General features: G+C 38.8%; 1 protein-coding gene and 1 pseudogene across 7 annotated transcripts in view; both read right to left on the bottom strand.

The window, feature by feature from the left end:
• ST3GAL6 (ST3 beta-galactoside alpha-2,3-sialyltransferase 6) overlaps positions 1–26249 on the bottom strand; it is a 75860-nt gene that overhangs the window by 18931 nt on the left and 30680 nt on the right. For 5 of the 7 annotated variants that reach the window (XM_090276134.1, XM_090276105.1, XM_090276126.1 and 2 more), the window contains 4 exons: positions 18151–18250; positions 11115–11192; positions 7967–8070; positions 6915–6978 (listed from right to left, as the gene is read on the bottom strand). In XM_090276134.1, coding sequence (XP_090132260.1) covers positions 6915–6978; positions 7967–8070; positions 11115–11192; positions 18151–18239 — 335 coding nt within the window. In that variant the 5' untranslated portion in view covers positions 18240–18250. The other 2 variants (XM_090276150.1, XM_090276142.1) reach the window with 2 other exon arrangements.
• Positions 15910–16997, bottom strand: LOC150021411 (PRELI domain containing protein 3B pseudogene; annotated as a pseudogene).

The following is a 26249-nucleotide window of genomic DNA, read 5'->3' on the forward strand; positions in this document are numbered from 1 at the left end:
TAGATTTGTCTATTCTGGCAACTTAGCATAAATGGAATTGTATATGTGGTCTTTTGTAACTGGCTTCTTTCATTAAGCATAATGTTTTCAAGGTTTACCCAGGTTGTAGCATGAATCAGTATTTCATTCCTTTTTACTGACTGAATAATAGACCATTATATGGATATACATTTATCTGTTCAGCAGTTGTTGGACATTTGGGGCTATTTTGAATAATGCGGCTATGAATATTGATGTATAAATTTTGTGTTGTCATAGGTCTTCAACTTGAGCTTTCGAGTTTGGAATAATTGTAGACTCACAAAATAGTACTGCGAAACCCTGCACACCCTTCACCCAGTTCCCCTGGCTACACTGACTTGACTGTTGCACAATGGTTTCACCAACTTAACTCCTCCCAATTAAAATTGGCATTGGTATAATGTGCATAGATAGTTCCACCCCCCTCTTTTACATGAAACCAAGATTCAGAAACTCAAAAACATGCCCAAGGTCACAGAGCAGTTTAGTGCTTTTCTTCACATGTGCTGACCCCCTCTGTTTAGACGGCCCATGTACACCCACCTCCTCACCCCCACCCTTTTGCAAAAAACACAGCCACCTGGTTTTCAAGCTACCCTTTTCTAGCAGATTTCTTAGCAGTCCTCTGCTGCCAAAGTCTTGCTCTGGGAACTAGTCTGAATATTTTCATAAAAGGAGGAACATAAAGAGAAAAATAAAAAAGATAAAAAAGATTGGTCTAATAATTGTTTTTTAATGGTTTGTATTTTGGAACTAGCCAGAAGTGGTGGTAGCACAACCTTGTGAATGTACTAAATACCACGGAAGTGCTCACTCTAAACAGTTCCTTTTATGTTATGCAAATTTTACCTCAATGAAAAAAACGTTTGTCAGTATTTCTTTTTTTTTCTTTCCCATACTTAGGATCACCTGGCTCAGAGGAAGGTTCAGAGAGAAGGCCAATTAGGCACATTTACTACACGTGATCTTATCTTCAGGGTGAGAGCTGAGGAAAGAAAACATGTTCTTCTGTAGTACCTGTTCAGGGAAGTTTCTATCAAGAACAGGTAATTTTAAGGGAGGAAAAAAAAGAACCTATTTAACACACATGTGTTTTCAATGACCTTACAGATGCACCCTGGACATGTTTTAGTTTAATCCTGTAAAAGTACTAACTAAAAAGTACTAACTATCATCTAGTTAAAGCTGGCTTGAGGTTAAGGATGAAAGCATAAGCTTTATTAAATCACGGGGGCGACTTTAAGCCCTGGAAATCCTAAAGAGTATAATAAAAAGAATTCACAATTCCAGAATCATCCTCCCCTTACTTCTTCAGATGTTTAAGACAATCAGTTGTGGAGTCTTCCCTGTCCTTTCTCTGCTCATTGAAATGTGAAGGAGGCGACTAGAGAACGGTGGAAGTCTGGAAGCCTCCTAACTCTGGCGTCATATAACCTTTCTGAACGTCAGTTTTCTCATCTTTAAAATGAGGGGGCTGGACTAGGTGGTCTCCATCCTCCCAGCCTCTGACCACTTCGATGACTTCACTTTGCTTCCGAGTCTGGCTCAGTCCACAGAACACATCAAGGAGAGGTTAGCTTAGGGAATTAGGATTCTTTAGAAAACAACTTAGCTATTGCAATATTTACCCTACCCCAACCTGCTCAGGAGAGAAACACAGAAAAACTATAAAGGAAAAAGCCCAAGATTACACCCTCTGTTAAAAACATATCAAAAATAAATAAATTAAATTAAATTGGTAATGCACACGTCCTATTGTATGATTATCTTTTCACAGAGAACAGAGAACTGTCATAAAATTAGGGGGAAAGGCAATTTTCTATAAATGTGAACTTTTTTTAAGACAGCTGTCCCCAACCTTTTTGGCACCAGGGACCGGTTTTGTGGAAGACTGGGAGGGGGCGGAGCTCAGGAAGGCTTCCCTGGGGCTGGGTTCCTGGCAGGCCACAGACTGGCACCAGTCCTCAACCCAGGGGTTATAGGAAGGGAGATAAATTATTATAATTATTACTATGATCAAAAAAAAAAAAAAAAAACTGTGAGGAAAAAAACACGTGGTTTTGGTTGCTGATGTTTGGGCGGGAGCAGGCAGTGATTACGGAAGGGAGGAGGTAGAGCAAGAACAAGCACAGAATTGTTACAACTCCAGGGCCCTCTCACACACATTTATGGCCAAACACACACACTCCTGTTCCCTTCCCTCTTTATTTCTGGCCCTAGTTCTTCATGGCATTAACTTTACAAGAAGGTTCTCTCTGCCTCAGAGTTACTAACACTACCTTACAAATATGGCATAAATAAAACCTCCATAAGAGATGGCATCTCAAAGTGATTGACAACACCAGTATGTTGCCACAGTTCGCACAATGTAGCGATTCTCCAGGAGAAACCAGGGCCACTTCAAGCACTGAGCTAGGCTGCTCCAGTTAACTGACTTCGGAACCTGGAAAGTCCCAGGCACAAACAGGTGGGGACTAGGAAAATGGTGGAGAATGCTGATAAGCCTGCCAGCTGCCCCTCAATAACCATGTTTCTTTTGTTCATTAAAAGAGGATTCGTTTTTTGTTGTTTTTTTTTAAGGTGAGCACATAGCCACATGGAATAAGGACTACAATTTCCAGTCCAATTTACAGCTAGGTGTGTGGCCTTGTGACTTTATTCCTAGGCAACTGGTTATAATCTGTATTTGCTAGCAAATGTTTTAACAACCAGTTCTCTTTGGGAGGGAAGTGGAGGATGGGAGAAGCCTCAATATGTTATGTTTGCCAATTTCCATGATATAAATCATCCCGCCGTGGGTCATTTCAAGTTTCCACCCTGATGGCACTGAAACATGCTGTTGGGAAGAGCTGCAGGCCCCACAACTTGGTACCGATGGGCTCCGGCACATCCCAGAATATAAGGGAGTGCTATATGTGACTTCTGGGAAACGTCCTGAAAGGAGGCGGCAAGTCTTACTGGTTGGGGCATGCCCTCCCTCCTTTCCTCTCCGTGGTGGCCAGAACACAGACCATAAGGAGGAAGCTGTGTATATAGAAATGGTGGAGTCATGATGGAGAGCCTTGGCCCCTGATGCTCACAGCTGCTGATCTGGCCATGGAATGCTTACCTGCCAACTTCATATATGCAACAACTGTGAGAAAGCAGAAAACTTCTATCCTGTAAATGCAACTGGTACAGTATTTGGAGTGTTCCCATTCACAGTGGCATCTATTATAACTGAGGGTATCATGCATGCTGAATAAGATAACTAAACAAAACTAGGATTATAGCTGGTAGGATCATCAAGGATTCAGATTTGAAACAACAACAAAAATGTCTGGTGTCGGCCTGCGAACCAAGTGTTGCTGGTTCGATTCCCAGTCAGGGCACATGACTAGGTTGCACGTCAGGCCCCCAGTTGGGGGTGTGAGTAAAAGGCAACCACACAGTGATGTTCTCTCCCTCTCTTTCTCCTTTCCCCTCTCTTTAAAAGTAAGTAAATAATAAACAAAAACAAATAAATAAATAAAATTATTTTTTTAAAAACTGTTTGAACCTTTCTGAAAAGGACAAAGAGGAGAGAGGGAGAATCACAGAGTGGTAAAGAGAGGCACCAAAGAGGAAATGGATGTGAAAAAAAATGGATCTCACCTCTCCCCACCTCAGCCCCTCCTCTCTGACCTACAGACCCACAACCAAGAGTGAACAAGCCTATGTTATGTTCACACACGTGGGGCCAGCTTCCCACTCCACAGCGGGGGCTCAGGGAGGACTCTCCCACTAAAGGGCCGTCCACATCCAGTGCCTGAGAAAGAAAGACTGTTCTCAGACCTCTTCTTTCTCGAGTGTTTTTCCCAGGTCTAGAGGAGAAATGGTAGATGTGGGTCATTCAGGGAACAATCTGAACTGACTCGGGCAGCACTAAGGCAGGTTAGTAGACCTTCCTTTCAGGGATATATTTAAAATCTATTGCTCAGGCATAAGCTGGCCTGTTGTCTTCATGTTGTACAGTGGGTTCCAGACAAACAGAATGACTTACTTAAAATATAGGTTTAATTTATTACATGTGAACTGGCAAAAGTTAATATGCAAAGAGAAGATAATAATGTCACAGGTATATTCTTATTGTAGACAAAAAAGGAGATGTGCAATAAACCTGACAAGCTCAGTGGGGCACGAGGCAGGCCTAACAAGGCCAGTGACCAATAGTAACTACACAGGATGGTCTGATCACAAATCCCCAGCTGGGCAGGTCATAGCAGGGAGTCATGTACCGTCCGATAGCTTTCTTAGCAAAGGTCAATCCTTACCTCAAGTAAGCCCTGTCCATTGTTCTTATACATGGAAGGTAACATACCTTTGAAATGTCAGGATAATTTTCTTTTCCTGCTCCCGACGGCACAGCTGCTGGCCCCAGAGCACAGACCACAGAGCCCCTCATTGTTACCTGGTTCCTCGCATACCATCTCTACGTGCCGGGAATGTCAGTTGTTAGCTGTCCTATACCCACCAATATAAAAGTATGTGTTTCTCCGTTTTGTCTTTTATCCAGTCCTAGAGATTTCCCTGCTTTGCTTTCTCCCACCTCCTTAATTTACCACCAATGGGTTTCACTCACCTTCCTTAGACCCCCTTCTTTTCTAATACATAAAATAAGCTGCAAAAGTGCCATTGTCCAGACCATTTGAGATCTTGTTCCCAAGCATGTTGTCAGTTTGGCTCAAATAAACAATTCTCTACAGGTTGGGATGTTTCTTAACTCAGTCAACATTATCTAATTTCAAAATGCTCTTTCTGAAGTGTCTAGGGAGCAGGTATGCACATGTCAACAAGCACTTCAACAATGCTGCATATCTGAGTGCCTCGATGCGCTCACTCTGGGGATCCTGCAAGGACGTTTCCATTCACTCTCCACCTGAAGAGTCTCTGACCGCATTTATGCGACCTCTGTCTCTCAGCTTCAGACCAAAGGGCTCCAGTGCAATCAGCATGACTTGTGGTCTCTCCTCATCACCCATAACCACCTCCCTCCCAACACGGGAGACGCTGAGAAGCTGACATGGGGTGATGGTCCAAGGATGGGGGCACTCTCAGTGACAAAGGAGGGGAGGGTTCGGATCGGAAAGACCAAGTCAGCAAGAAGAGAGCAAACAGCCTGGCCCAGGCACAGATGACGAACACCTGCACCAGAAGAGGTTCTGAAAGCAACTAAATAAAACACAGCCTAGTTCTAAGATAAAACAAAGCAAAAACAAAACTCTGCCTCCTATACCTTTAAGTATCCTGACAGAAGCTCATATTTACAGGGCTAAGAATCTTTTCAATTATTTTCAGATACTTGCTACAAATATTTAAGGTATAACCCTTATCATGCTTAAGTCAGAAATCCTGGCACTGGATAAGCCTCTCTAGGTTACATCCTGTCTCCAGCATTTACCAGCTGTAGCAAACAATGTCAGTTAGCCTGGCCTCACTTTCTCCAGCTGAAAAATGAAGATCATCAAGTATACTTTGCAGGGTGGCTGTAAAAATTAGAACTGACATAAAGCACAGATGCCAACAGTCTGCAAAAAACAGTATTCTACAAATGAGAGCTATATAAACTTTTTAGCTTAGAAAAGAATATATGTTGTTGATATGCAATCAAAAATTGATATGGAGATAGGTTGATGGCATTGTTTTAAATTATAACAAGTACAGGGGTTAGGGATCTGGGTGAAAAAAGTGGAGGGATTAAGCAGAAATCTCAGACACATGTGACAATATGGTAATTACCAGAGGGAGAAGAGGTTGGGAGAGGCAGAAGAGGGTAAAGAGGGATAAATGGTGATGGAAGGAGACTTGACTTGGGGTGGTGAACACATAATAAAATATACAGATGATATATTATGGAATTGTACACCTGAAACCTATATTGTAATAGCCAATATCACACCAATAAATTCAATAAAAATAAAAATTGAATCACAAAGCAAAAAAAAAATGAAATAAGTTGTAATAAGTAGAAACTGAAATGAACCAACATATATAACATAATCCACATGGCAATAACCTGGGCCCCCAAAAGAGAAAAATGGCATAAACTCAAACAAAATGTAGCACTGTTCCTCCCACTGTTCTAGAAATTCTCTCCATTTTCACACCTCTGCCCACTAGCTCATTTCTGCACCTCCCCACCCAAATTGCACCTCTGTTCTCTTGAGCAAAAAGGAGATTCTGCATTTTACTTTTTAATGGAGGTCTGACATCTACAGACTACCCATAACATCCCCTTGGACCACTGGCCAAATTATGAATGGTAGCTTAAAACTTTGGAAATAAGTCTACCTCTGTAAAATAAGTTTACCTGCTAATTCAATTGGCAATTCAATTCCTCTGGGGTTAACGTGACATCAGAATTTTCTAAAAGCTAAATTACTATGTGTAGGCAGAAAATTTATATCTAAGTAAGCTGTTTGCTTTCCTCAAACATAATTCTGAATAAAAGGAAGAGAGCTGGCTTCTAAAATCCAATATTCAAATAGAACAGAAAAGATCCTTATGAACAGTTTAAAAGATATACGGGAAGGTATGGGCAACAGCCCACAGAGCAGGCTGTGAGCTAATTAACAGGGGGTGTGAACTAATGTTTCAGTAACAACAACTTGGAAATGAACATGGGTTAAGAATGTCCTCACTTTGCACTAGCGTCCCTCATAAGACTTTCTGCAAACTTTTGAGCCAACAAATCATGCAGCTCCTAACTTAATTTTGTTGTTTATTTCAACTATCCTAGAAATAACTACTAGATGTTTTAGTTATGCACAAATGCTACGAAGTTTTCCTTAGTGACCACATTTTACATCGGGAGCATACTTTGAACCACTTCAACTGAAACTAAAAGTCAAATAGAAGCAAGAAAATGAACTCACTTGTCGAACTCATCAAAGAGGTCGCAGCTCTGTAGTTTTGAAAGAGCAAGTCGAAAATATTCCGCTAGAAAACAAATTGAATACCGTGAATGAAATAAATTGTGGCTTTTTAGGTACATAGCAAGCCACCTTACCCCCTCGACTCCCCCAAAGCAACTTTCAACTGGTATGGCTACATTCGATTTCTTCTGTGATGAAGATTCATGATACAACTGCATTTAGCTAGCACTACTTAATAGATACAATCAAATGGTAATTGCCAAAAACCCCAGAAAAACAAGAGGCTTAATGGAAAACAATCATAAAAAATACCCCAAAATTAGAAGTATCAGACAATTCTGAAATTGACATCAGTATAGAAATCAATATGCAGAAAGTTTAACCTTATTGAATTATCAAACTCTCTGCAATATATTTTAAAAATACATACAGATACAGACAGAATCGATTAAATAAGCAAAATCTAACTCAGAAAACTGTGGGCTTGTCATTTTCTGGGCTTTTAGTGTCTCTCAAAAATTGAGAAGGTAAAGCTCTGTAAGGCCAATCAGTTGTCAAGTAGAGGGAAAAGTGTTTCCCATTAGTAGATGGAATATTTCTCTCTAAATTTAGCAAAAATAACACACCCACTGATTAAATTTTTAAAATTGGTCAAGGAGCTAGAACTTGCTGATGAAATAAAATAAAACTCCCAGGTGAAAAGGTGAAATAGGAGGTGGGAAGGAACTTAACATACGGAGTGACCCTGCTAATTCTAAACTGGAATAAGGTAAGGCATCAGAACTCACTGACAACGTGGTGACAAAAGAGAAGTAAAAAGCAGTGTCTTAATCCCAACACACACACACAAATCTACCTTTTTAATTCTTTATTCTGCACTGCCTCAACGGCAGTTATGTGTTGAAATTGATTCCCCTCTTCCCATTCCCAATCATATTCTTTAGGAATCATTACAAAGCAGAAAGATTAAATGGTCTTAAAATTATATGAACATGTGGTTCACATCAAACACTACTCATTTCGTAGGGCAGAGCAAGAATAATATCACTGACCTGATGTTTTTATCCCATAGGGCAAATCAAACTTATCACTACCATACACGGAAGCTAGCCTTTTAAAATCAGCAGCACAAAGAAAAGGATGAAACTGATGAAACCTGGAAGATAAAGATAAGGAATGACTTTTCCCAAATGCCGCTAACACCTCTAGGCTTTTAAAGTCACATATGAAAATAACTGTAGCATATTACTCATATTGTTATACTGACTATATGAATGTATAATTATATTTTTAATTCTTTAATATCATTTTAATCATGATTTAAATATTACATAAAATGAGATATGCCATGAAACCACAAACCAGAATGGAAACACGTTCCAGGTAGTGGAACGAAAATTATATAAGAGCTAAAGGGGGAACAAAATTTTAAAACAAACCAACACCAAGTGATAAAATGTTAGCTATATACAAAAAGAAACAAAGGAACTAATAAGGAAAAACAAAAAGTGATGCTAAGCCACTTCCAAATGTAAAGGCACCATATGTATGAAAGGATCAGCTGTGAAAATAAAAAATACGTTAAAATTAGATGTATCGAGAACTAAACCCCTGCTGTCATTAAATTAAGATTTCCTCAAGAACAAGAACCAAGGGCATTTGTCTTCGTATTGCCTGCTCTGGCCTGAAGACCCTCCCTGCTCAGTGACTCTCCCAGTCAAGAGAGAAAGTTTGATGAGGGTAGGGGGTGCCTCTGGTTTTTCTCACTTTTAGTGCCTGGCAGAGTAGGCAGACAACGTATATTTAATGAATGATTGAATGAATTCCAACTCCAAATAAATTCTTGATGCACCATTATCTAATAGAAAAATGAAATATTTTTTAATTAAAGAGAAGGAATAGGTAACACTCATATTAAAATGCCATTTTTACCTACCTGAAGGACAGCACTCCACAGAGCTAATCCTTACCCCAAGCCCCACACAGGGCCCCATCTTTCCAGACTTATGACTTTTTGCTTTTCCTTAGTCTAAGAACTACAGGTGGATATGAGAGTGCTCCTGAGTTTTCACAGGCTCCATGGCAGAACAAAAGTCAACAGCAGTAGAGGAAGAGAACTAGCTGCCGTTTTATCCTGGCTTTGCCACTCAGGAGTCACTAACCTAAGGTAAGTCCCAGAGCTTAAGATCTTCAGAGCGGAGCTAAACACTGCCACGTATTCAGACTAAGAAAACAGGAGAGAGACTAGCCCCTCCTGCTTTAGATATGATGTGTTTCCCAGATTCAGCTGTTACAGGGATAGCAGCCTTAGAGGTCCAGCCAATCTTGAAAGGTCATATGTGTACCAGGGATTGATGCTCAAGTTCAGGATCTGCTCTGAGAAGATCAAGTGTTAAGTCACCTGAGTTAAGATTGCGAGGAGACTCAAGATCTTCCCAGCTTGAAAAAGTGAACCACAGATGACTTTGCACACTGCGAGCAATACAATCAAGGATTCTGCTCTTTGGAGTTGGTGGGGGTGATGAGGATGCTGACCAACGATCTATGCCTACTGCCAATCAAACCCTGTGCTAGATGACTTACATTTTATTTCTAAATGAAATAATAGTTTAGCACCATGTCTCACACACAGTAGGGGCTCAATAAGTATTAGCCTTATCTATAATCATTGTACCTTACATTGTATATTCCATTGTATTATATTATCATGTATCATATTACATTACATTTCTGCTACTGTTATACCTACAAAAGCCTGGGAAGGTAGGTAAAGACTATTAATCAATTTAGACAAAGAAACTGAAGCTAAGAGAAGTGAAAGAACTATGCAGTATTATCTGGAGTCACTGACCCATCTCTGACAAAGCTGAAATCCATACCTGTTTAACTCTGAGGAAAGATGTCCTCTTTACAGTCCTGCAGGTAACACCTCCAGGTTTCCCAGTAGAGCCTCTCCTGCTTTCTACCACCCCCAGCCAATACAATTCACATGACTAATATAGATCTACTTGTCAATTAAACTGTAGACATCTACTCCTGCTGAGCAATGCTACATAAATACTTAAATCCTTTAAGGTTTTCTCAGAAAGGAAATAAGGTTTTTCACTAAAGTTAAAGGATACCTTGAGTCTAGAGTAGCCTTTCAAACCTGCAGTCTGCAATCCATAGGTGGTTCATGAAATCAATTTTGTGAGTCACGATTAACAGATTTTTTAATAGTAAATAGAACAGAATACAGGGCATCTGGAGTAAGAGTAAAAATTCTTTCTCATTATAAACATGCATGAAGGCTAAGTTACAAAGAAAAATGTATTTCTTAGTTTGGGTCATGATCAAAAAAGTATAAGATCCCTCTTCGAATTTTTCGGTGGCCCTGACTGGGCACAACTCATGGCTAGACTACAAGCAGCTGAGGCTCACCTGTAACCATATGCAGAAATAGCTCATGCATCTGCAGTTTCCCAGAGAGGTGGTTGATTTTTTTCAGGGGATCCGTAGCCCCCAAAAAGTAAAGAATCAGTAATGGAAAGGTATAATAATATAATAAAACAAAATAAAGACAGAAAGTGTGATTTTTTTTTTCTTAGTAAATAACATGGTAAAAAACATATACCTGTTTTACACAATGGAGCAGGCCCAAACTAGACCATCATTTATTCCTCTTTATCTGGAATTATTTTGACTAGCCTCTTAAAGTTGAGGGGACAGAGGAAAGAATATTTGTGGATGGAAGAATAAATTCCCTACAAGTCCTGACAACCATAATGAACAATCATTATTTACAATCTATATAGATGAATATGTAGGTCATTAAAAGTCGGTGAAAGTCAGGAAAAATTTCTAAATGTCAAGTTTAACACAGAGGCAAGGGAGAAGAAGCCACAAAATAAGGATGAAAAAATAACATGGGAAAGCAAGGAGGGGGGAATAAAACTTTTTAAAACAGTTCACTTTTTAATGATCAAACAGAAATAGACCACACTCTAGTCTGATTGAGTTCTTCAACGCCTTTTCTTTAAATATATTCAGGGCTCTGACTGAAAACACAAAAAGAGACTATATATTCCAGCACTTCCTTAAAGGTAGGGTGTCCACTTTACACTGCTAAGATTTGTATGAAAAAAAAGAAAACAAGTGTGGAAAATGTTTGCAGACACATACTGAACATTTTGCATGCCACAGTTTCTTTTATATGTTTACCTGAGGAGAGAGGCAAAAGCTGGCTTTGATGAGCAAGACTGGATCTTATTTCTTCGTTTCATTTCCACAGGCGGCACCCTGTAAGGCAGAGACAGGGTCAGTCAGAAAGCAGAACCAGGCAGCCAGCCCAGAGGGAAGCAAATGCCCTGGGAACCCACTCCCTGCCACTACTGAGAGGCTTCTCAGGCAGGAAACCGAAGTCCTCACAGCCACCCCTGAGGTATGACAGTACCTTCTCCAAGTCCTGTACGCATTTGAGGATTCTTGTATGTAAGAAAGAGAGAAAAAAGGCTGAGGTGATGAAGGACCCACAAGTGGGCCAAAGAGCAGTGAAACAAAGGACCCTCCGAGAAGGGCATGGGTGACCGCACTGTGGAAGTCACAACCCGGCTCACTTTTTAGAAGTCCCCCGAAGCCTGAGAAACCCAGTTCACCCAAGTGCTCATAGCTATCTAGGGTCCTCTATGCCACATCTGGGTCACCTGCCAGCTGCAAAGACCGCAGACATACTGAACTGAGCAGCTTGCACACACCCTGCCTTGTGATCTGGTGACTCCACAAATCACACTATTTAGTGTCCTATCTAGCTCTCCTCGGTTCTTGGCGCAGGTTAGGCCTTGTGTGTCTCCTGAATGGAGCACTTGTCTCCACAGTTTCAAAGGGTATTGTGAAAGACAGAGAAAACAAAAATACATGAAGGGGATAGGGTGGCAGGATCCAGACTCAGCCAGGAGAGGAAAACGGCTTAATATAACAACATGTTAATGGCAATCAATTATGTGAAAAATTAATCTAAAAAGAAAACTAATCCATTTTCTTCTATAGCTCACAGGATTTAAATAGAAATAAGTAGTGGAAACTCTTCATGGGTGGACCCAATTTTTAATTTTGAGGCAATACCAAATCCTTATAGTCAGAACTGCTAGGTTCCTGAACTATGAGGGTGGGCCCCCTCAAAAAAAACAGAATTATCATCTGGAAGGCATGGCCCTTGTAGCACAGGCTTATCCCACTAGGTGAGTGTTTAGGAACCCATCAGTATCAGTATACCAGCTGGCATTGTTGTGAGAGGCTGCACTGGGCATCAGTGAATTTTTTTTGAAGACTCTTTCAACATGTTTGCCATTTTCGTGATGGGTGATTTACAAGCACACCTGCCCATACCATGCGGATGTTCAGTAATTTTTGACCAAAAAAAGGGCATGACCCCTGTGCCCCACCCTTCCGGTTGACCCGATCTCACCCCAGCAACTTTTTGTTCCCCTGGATGAAAACAGTCCTCAATGGGAAACATTTTGCTGATGTGGAAGAAGTGAAACAAAAAAATGGCAGAAGTACTAAAATGCATCAAAATTAATGAGTTAAAAAACTGTTTTGAGCAGTGGAAAATGTATCAATAGGTGTATTGCATCAAATGCAGAGTATTGGGTTGGCCAAAAAGTCCATTTAGTTTTTCTGTAAAATAAAAGACAACATTTTTCATTTTCACCAATAACTTTATAGATTTGGATATTTTGAGTATGTCAGCTGTCTCCTGCATGGAAGAAATTTGGTTGTTCTCAATTAATGCCTCAATTTGATCGTTATCAACTTCAACTGGTCTACCCAACCATGAGCATCGTCCAGCAAGAAATCTCCAGCACGAAACTTCTTCGCAAACCACTTTTGACACATTTGATCAGTCACAGCACCTTCTCCATATACTACACAAATCTTTTTGTGTTTCAGTTGCATTTTTATCTTTCTTGAAACAAAGCATAATATGCTAAAAATGTTGCGTGTTTTCTTCCATCTTCAAATTAAAATGGCTACACAGAAATTCACCAATTTTGATACATTTTTTAAATGCACACTGATATGACAGCTGCCACAATACAATCTAACAAGATTGTTTTGAATGAAGTTAAAGACAACTAAGTGCTATTAGAACCATCTTACAGGAAAAACAAACAAACTTTTTGGCCAACCCAATACTTTAAAGGTGACATAAGTTTAAACATGTAAGAATACACAATTTTTTATAAATAAATTCTATGTTTTTTGGGTCTTCCCACATATGCAGCTAGTAACACCCTTATGCAAAGAAACATCTTTTGTGAATACAGGTATCCCCCATATAACACGGTACTACTATAACACGGTTTCACTCAAACATAATATGACTTAGAAGATATCCAAGAATTGCTGGTAGAAGAAGAAACTAATGAAGCAATTTTGGTGGAAATGGCATCTGGAATGTGCCAAGATAACTTAGGGGATGATACCACTGATGAAAACGAAGAAGTTAAACAGTTTACTCTAAAAAGCATAAAGAAAGGCCTAGACTTAGCCAAACAGTCATATTTCTTAAATGAAGATCCTTGCACTGAAAGGAGGACAAAGTTTAAGAGAGAACTTAAAAAGTGCTTAGCAACATATAACAAAATTTATAAAGATCTCTCAGCTAAAAGCAAGCAATCTAAAATAACAGATTTTTTGCAAAAAGTAGAGCATAGAAATCAAGATACTGCTGAAGAAAGTTCAGAGAATGAGGATATCTTGTCAAAAAGAAAATGCATCTGGTTAATGGAGCTTAGTAGTGATAATGAAGAAAACATTACTTAATTCATACTAATATGTAATACTTTTGATGAAAATTGCTTTAATAAAGTTATTTCTCTTAATTACAAAAATATAATAGTATGTTCTTTTTTTAATTTTTGGAACCTAACCCTCCTTTTTGTACTAGTTATTTGTTTCATGTAACACGGATTCGCATAACATGGCATTTGTTAGGAACATAACAACCGTGTCATAAGGGGGTTACCTGTACCACAAATGGAAAGAATTTCTTGATTTATACATAAGGAAGATAAATATAGTGGAGCAGCACATCAGGTCATAAAAACTATATTCAGAGGACAAAATGAAGTATATTACTTGATTTCTAAAGTTATTAAGAAATAGAAAGCAAACTGTTTTAGATTGTGAAGACGAAGTTTGGTTGGCTTTACAAAAAGACAATCATCTGTTTTAACAGTTGTGTGTGTGTGTGTGTGTGTGTGTATGTGTGTGTTAAGAAATTTTTTTTATAATCAGGGCATTCATAATACCTTTTTCAGAATAAGTATAATTTACAAAAATGATACAAGGCAACTTTTTATTAAATATCAGTATTTAGCATTGTTTTGTTTAGCTAAAATGTTATTTCAATTGTAAAAACCATCTCTGGTTACAAAAAATAATCAAAAACCTTATTGAAGTTCACTTGCTTTTACAAATGCCCTAAGAAGTCTTAAGCTAAACAACATAGTATTTCAAGTAGAAAAACATTAATTTTTAAATAGTTTGGTATACTATTTCTGTAGTTTATATACATATATTACCTGATTTCTTTTATAGAAAACCTAGAAATTTATCACATTACACATGATAAAATAAAGGCAAGAACTAGTCATCTTTTAACAAAAATACTCTATAAGTAACAATTACAGGTATCAAAGATATTTTTTACTGATTAAAAATTAACTGCTACAAAGTATGAAACCAAATACATTTCCTGGGTTGTTTCTCAGAGTGCAGCTATGTTTGGCACCCACAAAGAGGATTTCCATAAATAAAAGCTGCAAAGCAATTCATGTAGCAGTTACTTCAGGTCAATGTTTTCTATCCTCCTCTTCTTTTCTCCTACTGCCCCACCCCGCAGTGGTCCAGTATGATTAAAAACAGTAAGTAACTGGAATGTATGCCTCAGATCAAGGCATCATTTGAGTAATTTCAAATGATGTACAGCTCCTTATGTAAAAAAAGACTGTGGGCACGATTACTTCAAAAAGTAATTATATTCAAATACCTTAACATATCATGCTTTAGCAATTACAGAACTATGATTTTGACACATGGCAATTTGGAGGTTAGGCAAATGTGAAATGATAAAAGATGTGAACAGCAGCTCTTCTGTTAAGTTCAGAGTGCTGCAAAATTCTGGTAATGACTTATTTTCTCAGTTAACACAACCAGCCCACAATACAGCATACTAAGTCATAAAGTACAAATCCAAGGAAGGTAATACCTTCACTAAGTTACAAAACTTTGGCAAATCACTACAGTACTCTTTTAATATAAGACAATATTTTTTTGTTTGAGCTATATATTACTTTAGTGATAATTTTCACTCCAAAAATGTCACTCAAGTACCAAAATAAAACACTTTTTTTTTAATGGTGGTTCATTGCAGAGCAAGTTATTTTATATAAATTAATATATCTTTTAAAACTATATAATTTCTCCTTTGAAAGTGACTTCCCTCTTGAAATTTACTGCAGCAGGGCAATTGTGTATAATTAGAGGTAGCTCTGCTTCGTTCTGAGAGCGGTTCAAAGCCAGGCAGAGTTCCAATGCAAGGAAGGCTTTAAAAGTTGTACCTTGGCCCTGGCTGCTGTGGCTCAGTGGATTGAGCATCAGCCTGCGAACCAAGTTCGATTCCCAGTCAGGGCACGTGACTAGGTTGCACGTCAGGTCCCCAGTTGGGGGCATGTGAGAGGCAACCACACAGTGATGTTTCTCTCCCTCTCTTTCTCCTTACCCCTCTAAATAAATAAATAAATAAATAATAAAATTGTTAAAACAAACAAAAACGTTTTCTATTAAAAAAAAAAAACTATTAAAAAAAAAAAAGTTCTACCTTAAGGAAATTTAATATCCTAACACCAATTTCCAAGTACTTCTCAAAAAGTGTTAAATTTTTACATAAATACTGAAATTCTCAAAATCAGACAGTCATTTCAAACAACACTAATAATTTCAGATGTTCCCTTTTATTTAGAAACCTTGTACCTCTTTGTTAAGTCACATAGCCTTTCTTCAGCTTTTAAAAAAATTTTAATTCTACCTAAAATATAGTTGTATTTCTTAAATAACAAATAAGTGTAATGCCAGCTAGTAGAGATCAGGGGCTGGGTGTTCTATAGCAACTTTCACCATTTCTCTACAAATGCTGCTGCTGCCACCATCAGTGTTCTTATGCTCTCTCTTGCTGAAGCTGTCAATCTTCAGTCTCAGTATTTAATTTATGTACCTGTTACCCATTCCATTGCTTCTTGGCCTCTATTAGCATTGGAAGATATTGGACTTGCCATCAGCTCTTCGAGATAACTACTGACTTCTTTCACAGTGATTATGGCCTCTTGAGTCAAATATTTTTTTCTGGTTCCTAAGAATGTGGTTTGTATATAAGTCTCTCATCTACTGAAATCACTTTTGTAAATAAAATATTAGTGGGTTTGAGTTGCACTGTTTCCTCTACAACATCAACTACAGAATGTTCTTGCACATGTTTTGGTTCTTGCTGCAACAATAAAGATTTCACAACAGAAGGCAGTCCCCACTCTGTGCTGAGAAGTCCGTGTCTATGCAACTTTCCAGAAGAGTCTATATCCAATACATCAACTCCAACCAAACCTGGATTCATAGGGTTTCCATATTTCCGTACTGCAGCTGCTGTAACAGTTTCCCATGGTTGTCAAAGACAAGTTCCGAAGTTAAGATGCTCATGGTGCCAGAAGCCTGCACAGTGTGCAACAGTGCAAAGAGGCAAAGAGGCCACACTGGCCCCTGTCCTGTGCCCTGGCCACTGTCAACAGCTTTTAAGGAAGCAAGTTCACAGCAACACACATTTGAGGTAATATCTGTGACTGGAGTAATGCATTAGCTTAGGAATAACATGAACATTCCTCAAATCCTGACGACAAAAGACTGTGTTGGCCCTGGCCAGGCGGCTCAGTTGGTTAGAGCATCGTCCCAATACGCCAAGGTTGCAGGTTTAATCTCCAGTCAGGGCACTTACAAGAAGCAACCAATGAATGCATATATAAGTGACACAACAAATCAATGTGAATGTCTCTGTCTCTGTCTCTCTTCCCCCCTCCCTCCCTCCCTCTCTAAAATCAGTAAATAAATTAAAAAAAAAAAAAACTATTGCTGAGCTCAGAGCTTTTTCATCATTTCTCCTATGACCAACAACAGGATTAACAGGGAAGTAGCAATCTAGTAAGCTTCTTTCTCTTTTGTTCTTGTCTTCCATTACTAAGTTTGGGACAAAAACAGGATGTGACAGAGATGGAGGGCGATTCCTATGATATAATTTTTATGTAGTGTATAATCAGACTAAATTCTCTAGTTCAATATTTAAGTCCAAAGCCCAAAAGTTATGGCTAACCGCCCCCCCCCCCAATCTGGCATTGGGTGTTTTCCAGTGACCATTTGCCTAACTTCGTTCCACGAAGAGCATTTCAGTTATTTTTCAATCAACCAATGATAATCTTAAATGCAGAAATACTGATTTATATTTTTATCTAGTAAGCACAAGCTAGAAACATGATCTAGGATCTACTATTGAAACATTGGCAAAAAGAGCTAAACTTCATCAAAGACAAGAATTTTTCATGTGATTTATTTTGATGTAATCATATACTACCACCCATTCAGGATTTAAAGGTCATCAAAACTTTATTCCTAGACAAAGGACTGAGAATGGGAAAAAAAGAAAAATTATTATGAGAGAAGTTTTCTCTGCAATAAAACTATCTTCTCCTCTTCAAAATTTTATATGTGACATTTCAAGTCAAAGTTGTTCCAAAATATACATATATCATCATTTACCATATATTTTTAAACAAAGAAAACCATATGTAGTATCTCCATTTTATCAAACAATCTCTTATCCAAGCATTTTAGGCTCTTAAAGTCAAGTACCACTGAGTCCAATAATTATTCCATCAATTCAAGGAAATGAAATATTATAAAAAGAATGTCATATTTCAAAGACAGCCAACACCACTGCTTCACTGGAAAGTAAATAAAAAGGTGTTGCTCATCAGTTTTTAAACTGTTAGAGATAAATTGTGCAGGGTACTAGAATGGAAAAACCCAGTTTATAATGGAAAGCTAGAGAAGTTTCAAAATATTACAGGGCTTTTTAATAGATCTAACATCATTTGTGTGTCTTTGTGAAAGACTAGTTTGGAAGTTATTTTTAAATAGTAAAAATGAAACTTACCAATAGTCATTTGTTCCCCATAATATACAATGCAGCACATAATAGAGGAAGACAGCACTCAGGAATATGGCCACGAGGTATCCTCTCATGGCTGGCCCACCTGAAACACAAGGAACAAAGTCCAAAGGCAAGACTGTCATACAGATGGATTTACCCAATGGCTCAAACATGAGTTTGTTTGAATAAACATATAGAAAGGGAAAAGTAGAAGAAAATGATATAGGCCTATTATTTTCAAAATACCCACTAAATGTGCAGAAGGAGAGTATTTTTTTTTCTGTCTCTCCTAATCCTCTTAGCTTTCATCAACACAACATGATGCATGGGTAGGCCAATAAATAGTTCCACTGTTTCAGAGCTAGTGGCTTCCCTGCTACTTTCTCATGTTAGATAAGAAAAAAAATCATTCAGAACAAAATTTTAAACATCTACTCCATACTAAAAACTTTTTTTCAGAAACATTAAAAAATATCTGCTTTTTATCTCTCAATAGAAAATGAATATATGCTGTAAGATATAAATAATCATTTCAATTCTTTAGAGTTTGAAATGACTTTTAAGTGCCGTATGTCATAATTTTTACAAGTCCTTTCCTACTTTTATATTTAAAAAAACTGAGGAAAAAGCTATTAAAACTATTTCCCACGTTCTCAACTTTAATACACCTATTTTTCAATATCATAGCACAATTAAATTCGGCTAATTACTTGCTTGCTTCTGGATTAAATGACAACATAGTTCATTGCATATTTGTAGACACAAAAGCCTTGGCATAATTCTTTCTCAAATATAAAGGTAAAAAAACAAAACAAAAATATAAACCTTTAGAGAATGTCTATTTCTTAAAATCTAAAACACATTTATTTGGTTCCCACCCTTACTTCAAAGACAAAAATGAGTAAGTTGTTATTTCCACATGCAATTAAATGCAAAAAAAAGAAAACCCAAAAAACCCCAAATGTATTACATATGGTTCCATAGTAGATCTATTTTAATGCATGTGACTTTAAACAGATATACTATTTCCCTGCACCTTTCATCAAGTCTCTGGTTCATCTAGACAACTGCATGTACCTGTCCTCTCGCTGCTATCTACTAACCTCGATCAAGCAAATGCAGTGTAGAATGTTAAGACTGGCTGCAGACATGTCCAAACATGTAACACTGCTTCCCTTTTAATAGTAAGTAAGATAAGTGTAAGTGGAAATCTTAAAATAAAGCACTCCTTTGCCTTCATAAGTAGAATACACCGAACATAATTTAAACTTTCCTTGATAATAAAGGTCATCTTAACAAATGTCATAATTGAACTGTGCTGGGCTCTATTAGAGTTAAAACTACTGGGGATGTGGGGCTGTTTGCTAACCTGTACTAATTACCCAGTCAAGGTTGCTAATCTTGCCTCCCTCGCTGCAGCTGTTGCTTACCACTGTTATTAAGACAGCCATCACCCATATGCCACTATCATAAATTAGTCAAAAATGTAGGCTAAGTCAGGGGGAAGCAAATAAACTAAATGAGCAAATTTTAGTTTACACATGCTTCTAATTAAATATACATAATCCCTATGAAGACTCAACACGGGTTGGAAATCAGAGGGCAGAGTTCACGGCCCAACTCCACATATAATTCCTGGCTTGAGAGACCTGAGGTAACATGTCTACCAGTGATAGCGCCCAAGCTACATCTCTGGGCTATTAGATGTATTAACCAAAGTGACAGGCATGTAGCACAACACATGACACAAAAATATGTGCTGAGTATGTTTGTGTATTTTATAGTTGTTTTCTAAACCTCAAGTGTGGAGGAGGGACTGTCCTATAACATGACTGCTATTGGACCCACAAACTGGATCCAGGACAGAAGGGGGAGATTGCTTAGAGCAAACCCCACTTAGAGACTAATTGGAATCGATGTTCATTCTGACATAAATCAGTACCCCTTTGCTTGCCTCCCACTACATGCTGGGTCCTGGAATAGGCTGTTGTCCTGATGTGGTCAAGCATGTTATTTCCCGTACTTGGTAGCACTCACCCCATCCCTTTTATCCTATATAATTCTTTGGCAACTGCCAAGTAAGCGCAGGAGTCTATTTTGTCTTGCAGCTGCCCAGGACATATCTCCTATGTAAATTTCCCTTAATAAACTCTATTAATTGCCAAACTGGAGTGGCCAGCCTGTTTCTTAGGTCTTTTCCTGCCCTCTGCTGTAGAGGTAGATTTTTATTCTCATAGCTTTTCCCTGGGTCTGTGCGTACTAACAATTAGTGAGCCAGTCAGGAGACCGAAGAAATGGGCATTGGGAAAAAACATCTACAGGGGAAACCCCAGGGTGGCCATCTACATCCTTGTGGAGAAGGGGGGGACTCTATGATAGATACATGTAGACTGCCATGAGTACTGGATGCCCCCCAAACGTTGGCTGATCTCATACACTTATTTGAGGAATGATACTGTGTCAAGGCAGGAAAATGTATGGCTGTAGCTATAGGCTGACAACTGACACCCAGCTAGAGGCAGAAACTAGGGTTAGAAAACCAAATGGAAGAACTGAAATCAGAAAAGATATTAGAATGTCTACACTGTGTTAGCATCAGGACTGGCTGATAGAAGCAAGGGAGGAGAGGTCCTTTGAACAGAGCACACTTCTTTTATGGAAGCCATGAGGTCTCTGTTTACATCTGTTTGTATGTTCATGTGTGTCTATATAGGTGTTGTATTTGTGTGGTATTTTCTACCCACAGATGGTATTGCTGACTGGTAAAAAAGTTGCATTTAATTGGCACTTACATAAGTTAAGGATTGGGTATTCTAAAATTTTCATAAATATAGAAACCAATCCAAATGCTTTACAGGATCGAGAGATTTGGGAAAATATCTGCTGCTAAAACTATTTTAAGTTTGCTGGTTTAATTAAAACAGATATGACTTTACCTTTATTTTACCTAAGTTTATAAATTGATCAGCAAAAATAACTTAGAATGAAGGCTGATTTTGTCTAAAGTCTATTTCAGTTTTGTGGGTAACCTAAACATAAATGTTAAGAACTGATAAATAGATTCAAGCAGAATAAAAGGATTTTAGCTGAAAGTTTTAGCAATAATTATAGATTTATAAAGAGAAATCTTTGGAGAAAAAATTATTTATGCATGGTCAAGCTAGCTAAGATTAAAATGGATTTAATTAAGTGGATTTAAATAGTAAAAGTCAGGTCATTAACTACTAAAGAAAACTGAATCTTCTCAATAGTAAAAGTTAACCTTCTGCATTGGCAATTGCCGAGCTGACTTTCATCAAAAGGCAGCAGCACAACAAAATCTATCAAGATTGTGGCATATATGGATGAAGTCCATCCTGTTTCTGCAAAAATGACTGCATCATTACCCATTTTGCCATTCTGATGTCCTTATAAAATGGCAACACTCTGCTCCTGAATCAGGAAAATTAAAACGGGTAAACAATGGTTGTCAATTAAATGAATAGTCAGGGTTATGGGAAACCCAAGGCAGCCACTTGGTTTTTACAGGCTCACTGGAAAACCCATTTCTCAGTATTTGCATTCCTTCATTCACTCTGGTGCATTTAAGCTGGACTTTATTCAACTGCCACTCAGGAAGGGTTATCTATTATGTATATGTCAGGATGTGTTGAAGCCTTCCTTTGCTGCAAGGCTAATGGCCTCACAATGACAAAGAAACTATTAGAAAAATCTTTCCCACTTGGGACATACCTTCTAAGTGCTCCCTCAAAGTTATTTACTTAGTCCCACCATATGCCATGGGATGGTGGCTTTGAACCTGTCATTTTCCTTCCTGATCTCTGTGAAATGGGCTCATTATATTGATGGCATAATGTTAACCTGTGAAGACTTACTTCTGTGACAGAGAACCTTGCAGCTTTACTAAACCACCTACAACAGAGAGGATGGGCAGTGAATACACAGAAAATACCAGGGCCGGGCACCACAGTCAAGTCCTTTGAAGTTGCTTGATCAAGTAAGACCCATGTTGTCCCCGAGGTTGTCACACACAAAGTTAGCCTAACCTATCCAAAAAAAATGTGAAAGAGGTACAGGATTTTGTGGGAAATCTAGGGAACTGGTAAACATTTATATTCCACTTAGCACAATGCCTTCACCCACTGTATCACATAGTTAAGGACATATATGGGACTGGGAGCTGAATAATAGGCTGCCTTTGAGAAGGTGAAAGTACTGGTGAAACAGATCAAAGTTCTTGGAGTCTGCCAGGCAAGGTTTCCATATGAGTTAGATAGACGTCTCAGTAACTGAAAGGCACAGGCTGGGCATTCTGGCAAAAACAGCAAAAGGAAAGAATGCCCTTTGGGTTTTGGTCCCAATTTACAGAAGGGGGCAGATATCAGATACACCCCAATAGAACAGAAGTTATTGACAATGAATACAGTGCTTCTACAGGTGAAATCTCTAACCAAAGAGCAGCCAGTTAAAGTAAGAACTTCCCTTCCCATCAAGGAGTAAACAGACAACCTGTCCGCTGACCTGCCTCTCCCACAGCTCAGACTCCTACACTCACTAATGGCATGCTTGCTTACAACAGAGGAGCACTCTGTCCAAGGGTTCTCCTTCTATAGAGATGCAGTAATTATTAGGCCCTGCTGAATGTACAGACCCTCCAAATGCTCCTACTCCTATCCCTGAGTTGACTCTTGCAATCTGCAAAGAAGGAACATGGGAGGTTCCAGCTAGAGCTTGGTATGCCATGGCTCTAGCCAGGATAATCCACCTACCTGGCAACTGCCATCCAACCATCCCCCAATGCCATCTGTGTGGAAACAGGAACAACAGGCTGAAATAGGAGCTGTCTGGGTGGTAATTACCCATGACCTTGACCGCTGATCCTGTATACTGACAGGTGGGCCCTTTTAAAGGTAGTAACTTTATGGCTTGGACAATGGATATGGGGGGGTAGACAATTAAGAACAAATCTTTACGGGGACAAGGATCTGGGCTAACCAGAGCATGAGGCAGAGCTTGTTTTCCAATACTCCTGCCCATAAGGCATCTATACCTCAGGAAACAGGAAACAGGAACCAGATGCCTTGGCAAAAATATACACTTTTAACAACTAGTCCATCAGTTGACACTGCAGTCTGGGTACAGCAGAAGAGTGGGCACAGCTAAGGAGGCAGGGCTGTCTCTAAAAATACAGTGACTTGGTCAATACAGTCATTGAATGGAGGTTCCATCTCCTATATCATCAATTTTCAACCTTTTTCATCTCATGGCACACGTAGACTGATTACTAAAATTCTGCAGCACACCAAAAAATATATTTCCTGACTATTTGATAAAAAATATTGGTATAATTTTGATTCATTCACACTGGACAGCGATTGTTGTGTTGGCTGTTGTCATTTTTTAATTTGACAATCTAAGAGAAAAGAGGTCAGTGCCCCTGACTAAATAGGTATTGCATGTTCTAAAAATCCTTGTGGCACACTGGTTGAAAATTGCTGTCCTATGTAACCCAGAGGCAGCTGGGTTGGTGGCATGGAAAAATGGTGACTTTAAACAACAGATAAAGTTATTAACTAGAAAGCCTACTGTGGTTGGTGGATGCAGGTGCTTTTCCAAGCATTAATACATTTAAATGACTAACCCGGGGGCCACGCTCCTCCATATGCCAGACTGGCAGCTGAGACTGAGGTAAGAAATAAGGTAAAGGTGCAGAAAACAAAGGAGACGGTGGTAGTCCCAACACTTGCACTGAACCAGTAACCTATGATAAAGAGCACCAAGCCCAGGGGTCCCTGGGATATCCCACCAGGATGAGTCCATTACTTTCCACCCATGGGTGGGGAGAAACTGCTCGGTCTCTGGTGGGTTCCTGTTATCCTAATGCAATCAGGACTGTGGAAACACATTTACATGGCTGGGACACACACTGTTGAAAGAAGGGAGAAGGTAGGGGTCCTGATCTGGCATAGCCTTCCCCGTATTCACCTCCTCACACCCGGAAACACCACTTCCCTCAGTCAACATATACGGTTTAAACATCCTGGCCAGGTTCCAAAGACTATGGCCACATTGACATCTAAAAATCAGGCTTAAAGTGTAATTCTCGCAGAAGGAGAAGATCTCCCAATTTGAGTCCCTACTAAATACTTTTCTTTCTTGATCTTACACTCCTGCTGTTCCGGTGGCACCCAGTTTGCCTTGCATCATATGTAAGTTTCCCTTAATAAACTCTATTAATTGCCAGACGGGAGTAGCCAACCAGTTTCTTTGGTCTTCCCCTGCCCTCCAGTTGCAAAGGTAAATTTTTAGTCTTGGGATTTTTAGCTGGGTCTGCATGTACAAACATAAAGTTAGCTGTTTTCTTTTGCAACACAGTTAAATGCATGGGTTTCTAGAAAGTCAAACTGAGATTTGCTTATTCTTAATGCAGCCTGTGCTGTATTCTTATTGGCCTAACAGAAAGATGCAATTGGATGTTGCTCTGACAGAAAGCCCAGCATCTGCTGATGCCACTGGGAGCAAAGCATGTAAGATACACAGGTCTGCTGCTTCCATCCCCTCAGGCCTGGGCCTCCCTTCCCACTTTGTTTTGTCTTCATCACCCATTGTAATGGATGCTACCTTGATGCAGTGTGGAGTATTTTATCATAAAAATCACCTTAAATTTATCTTGGTAAAAAGAAATACATTACATAATATTTAGTGGATTAAAAAAATAGTGTTGTTCTGTGTTTCTTGAAAAATCATTGGTAAAGTCTAAGTGATGGAGAGAATTAAGGTTTGGGTTTATCAGAGTAAAAGTTCAAGACAATGAATGTTTGGGATATAAACCGCATCACTGAAGTGATTAACTGATGACTCAGAGACAGACAAGATGGCTAGCTAGCCCAGAGACTGGGCCTTACAATGTGTTCAACAAATATTAGCTTTCCTTCCTCCTCGTCCTGGATGAACTGAAAACAGTGAAGGAACTGGACTCCAGCTTGGCACTAAAAGGCAATTCACTGTGTATGTGAGAGGTGACACTATTAAACACTGTGGCAAGAGGCTGTGAGCCATGCTTCATGATGACAAGCTAGGGCTATCAGTGCTGACAGGGAGCTGATGTGGACTTGGCTTATCTCATCCCTTTGATTAACCTCAGTGAAATGTTTTCTTTTTTCCATGTAGGTATCACCCAAACATGAATATAGGATATATTCAAGACTGTCCTGGAAGGCATTTTACCATGGGCCAAAACAGTCACCAAACAACCTACTTAAATACTCAAATTAAATATTCAAGGCTCCACCCAGAATAACATTATTTATGCAAAGACCCAACAAGGATGACACCAGTATCAGCAATTTTTTAAGACCTAATTTGCATCTAATATAAGACATCATGTGACCTAGAGAAAAAACTCAGTATTTACAATTTAATTTGCTTATCAGTCACCTAAAACACATTCTTTGGAAAATTTATGTATTATTGAACAGAGCTCAGAAGATTGGGTAACATTTTCATTGTTTTTCCTTCACAAATGTGGTTCAGCTAAAAACAAAGAAGTGTAAGAGAATGTTCTTTTTTCCTTCAAAAAGCAAAACGAACTTGCATTTGAAGAGCCACTGCATACCCCACCTGAGAAAAACTTAGGAAGCTTAGCCACTCCCTTGTATTTCATGAAAAATTTGAAGTGTCCATATATTCAAGTTGCAAAATAGAGTTAGACCAGCCAGGATATCCTGTGATAAATGTATAGTTCCTCTGCTTGCTCACAGGAAAAAGCTTCCAGAAATAACAAACCCTCTAATCATATTTTATAAATGGAATGACCACTTTGCTTTGAGCAAAACTCTTCAAAGGAAAACCAGGTAGAATGCCTGCTTTAAAAAAATATTATAAGGCTCTTCAATACAGCTAGATTTACTCAAACAAGTTTTCCAAGTCCTGACATTAAACGTGATCGACGCCAGCTTCTTAGCTACAGCTGCTTGGGTTCCCTAAGACATGCTTTACAGTTATATCAGGAAAGCAATTATTCATCTAAAGTGTGAGTAGAGGGCCTCAAGGGAGAGTGGGATTCATTGGCAGAGATCAAACACTTATTTCTTCTTAAATTA

Source organism: Furipterus horrens, unplaced genomic scaffold, assembly GCF_987537825.1.
Source record: "Furipterus horrens unplaced genomic scaffold, mFurHor1.1.pri manual_scaffold_1, whole genome shotgun sequence".
NCBI lineage: Eukaryota > Metazoa > Chordata > Mammalia > Chiroptera > Furipteridae > Furipterus > Furipterus horrens.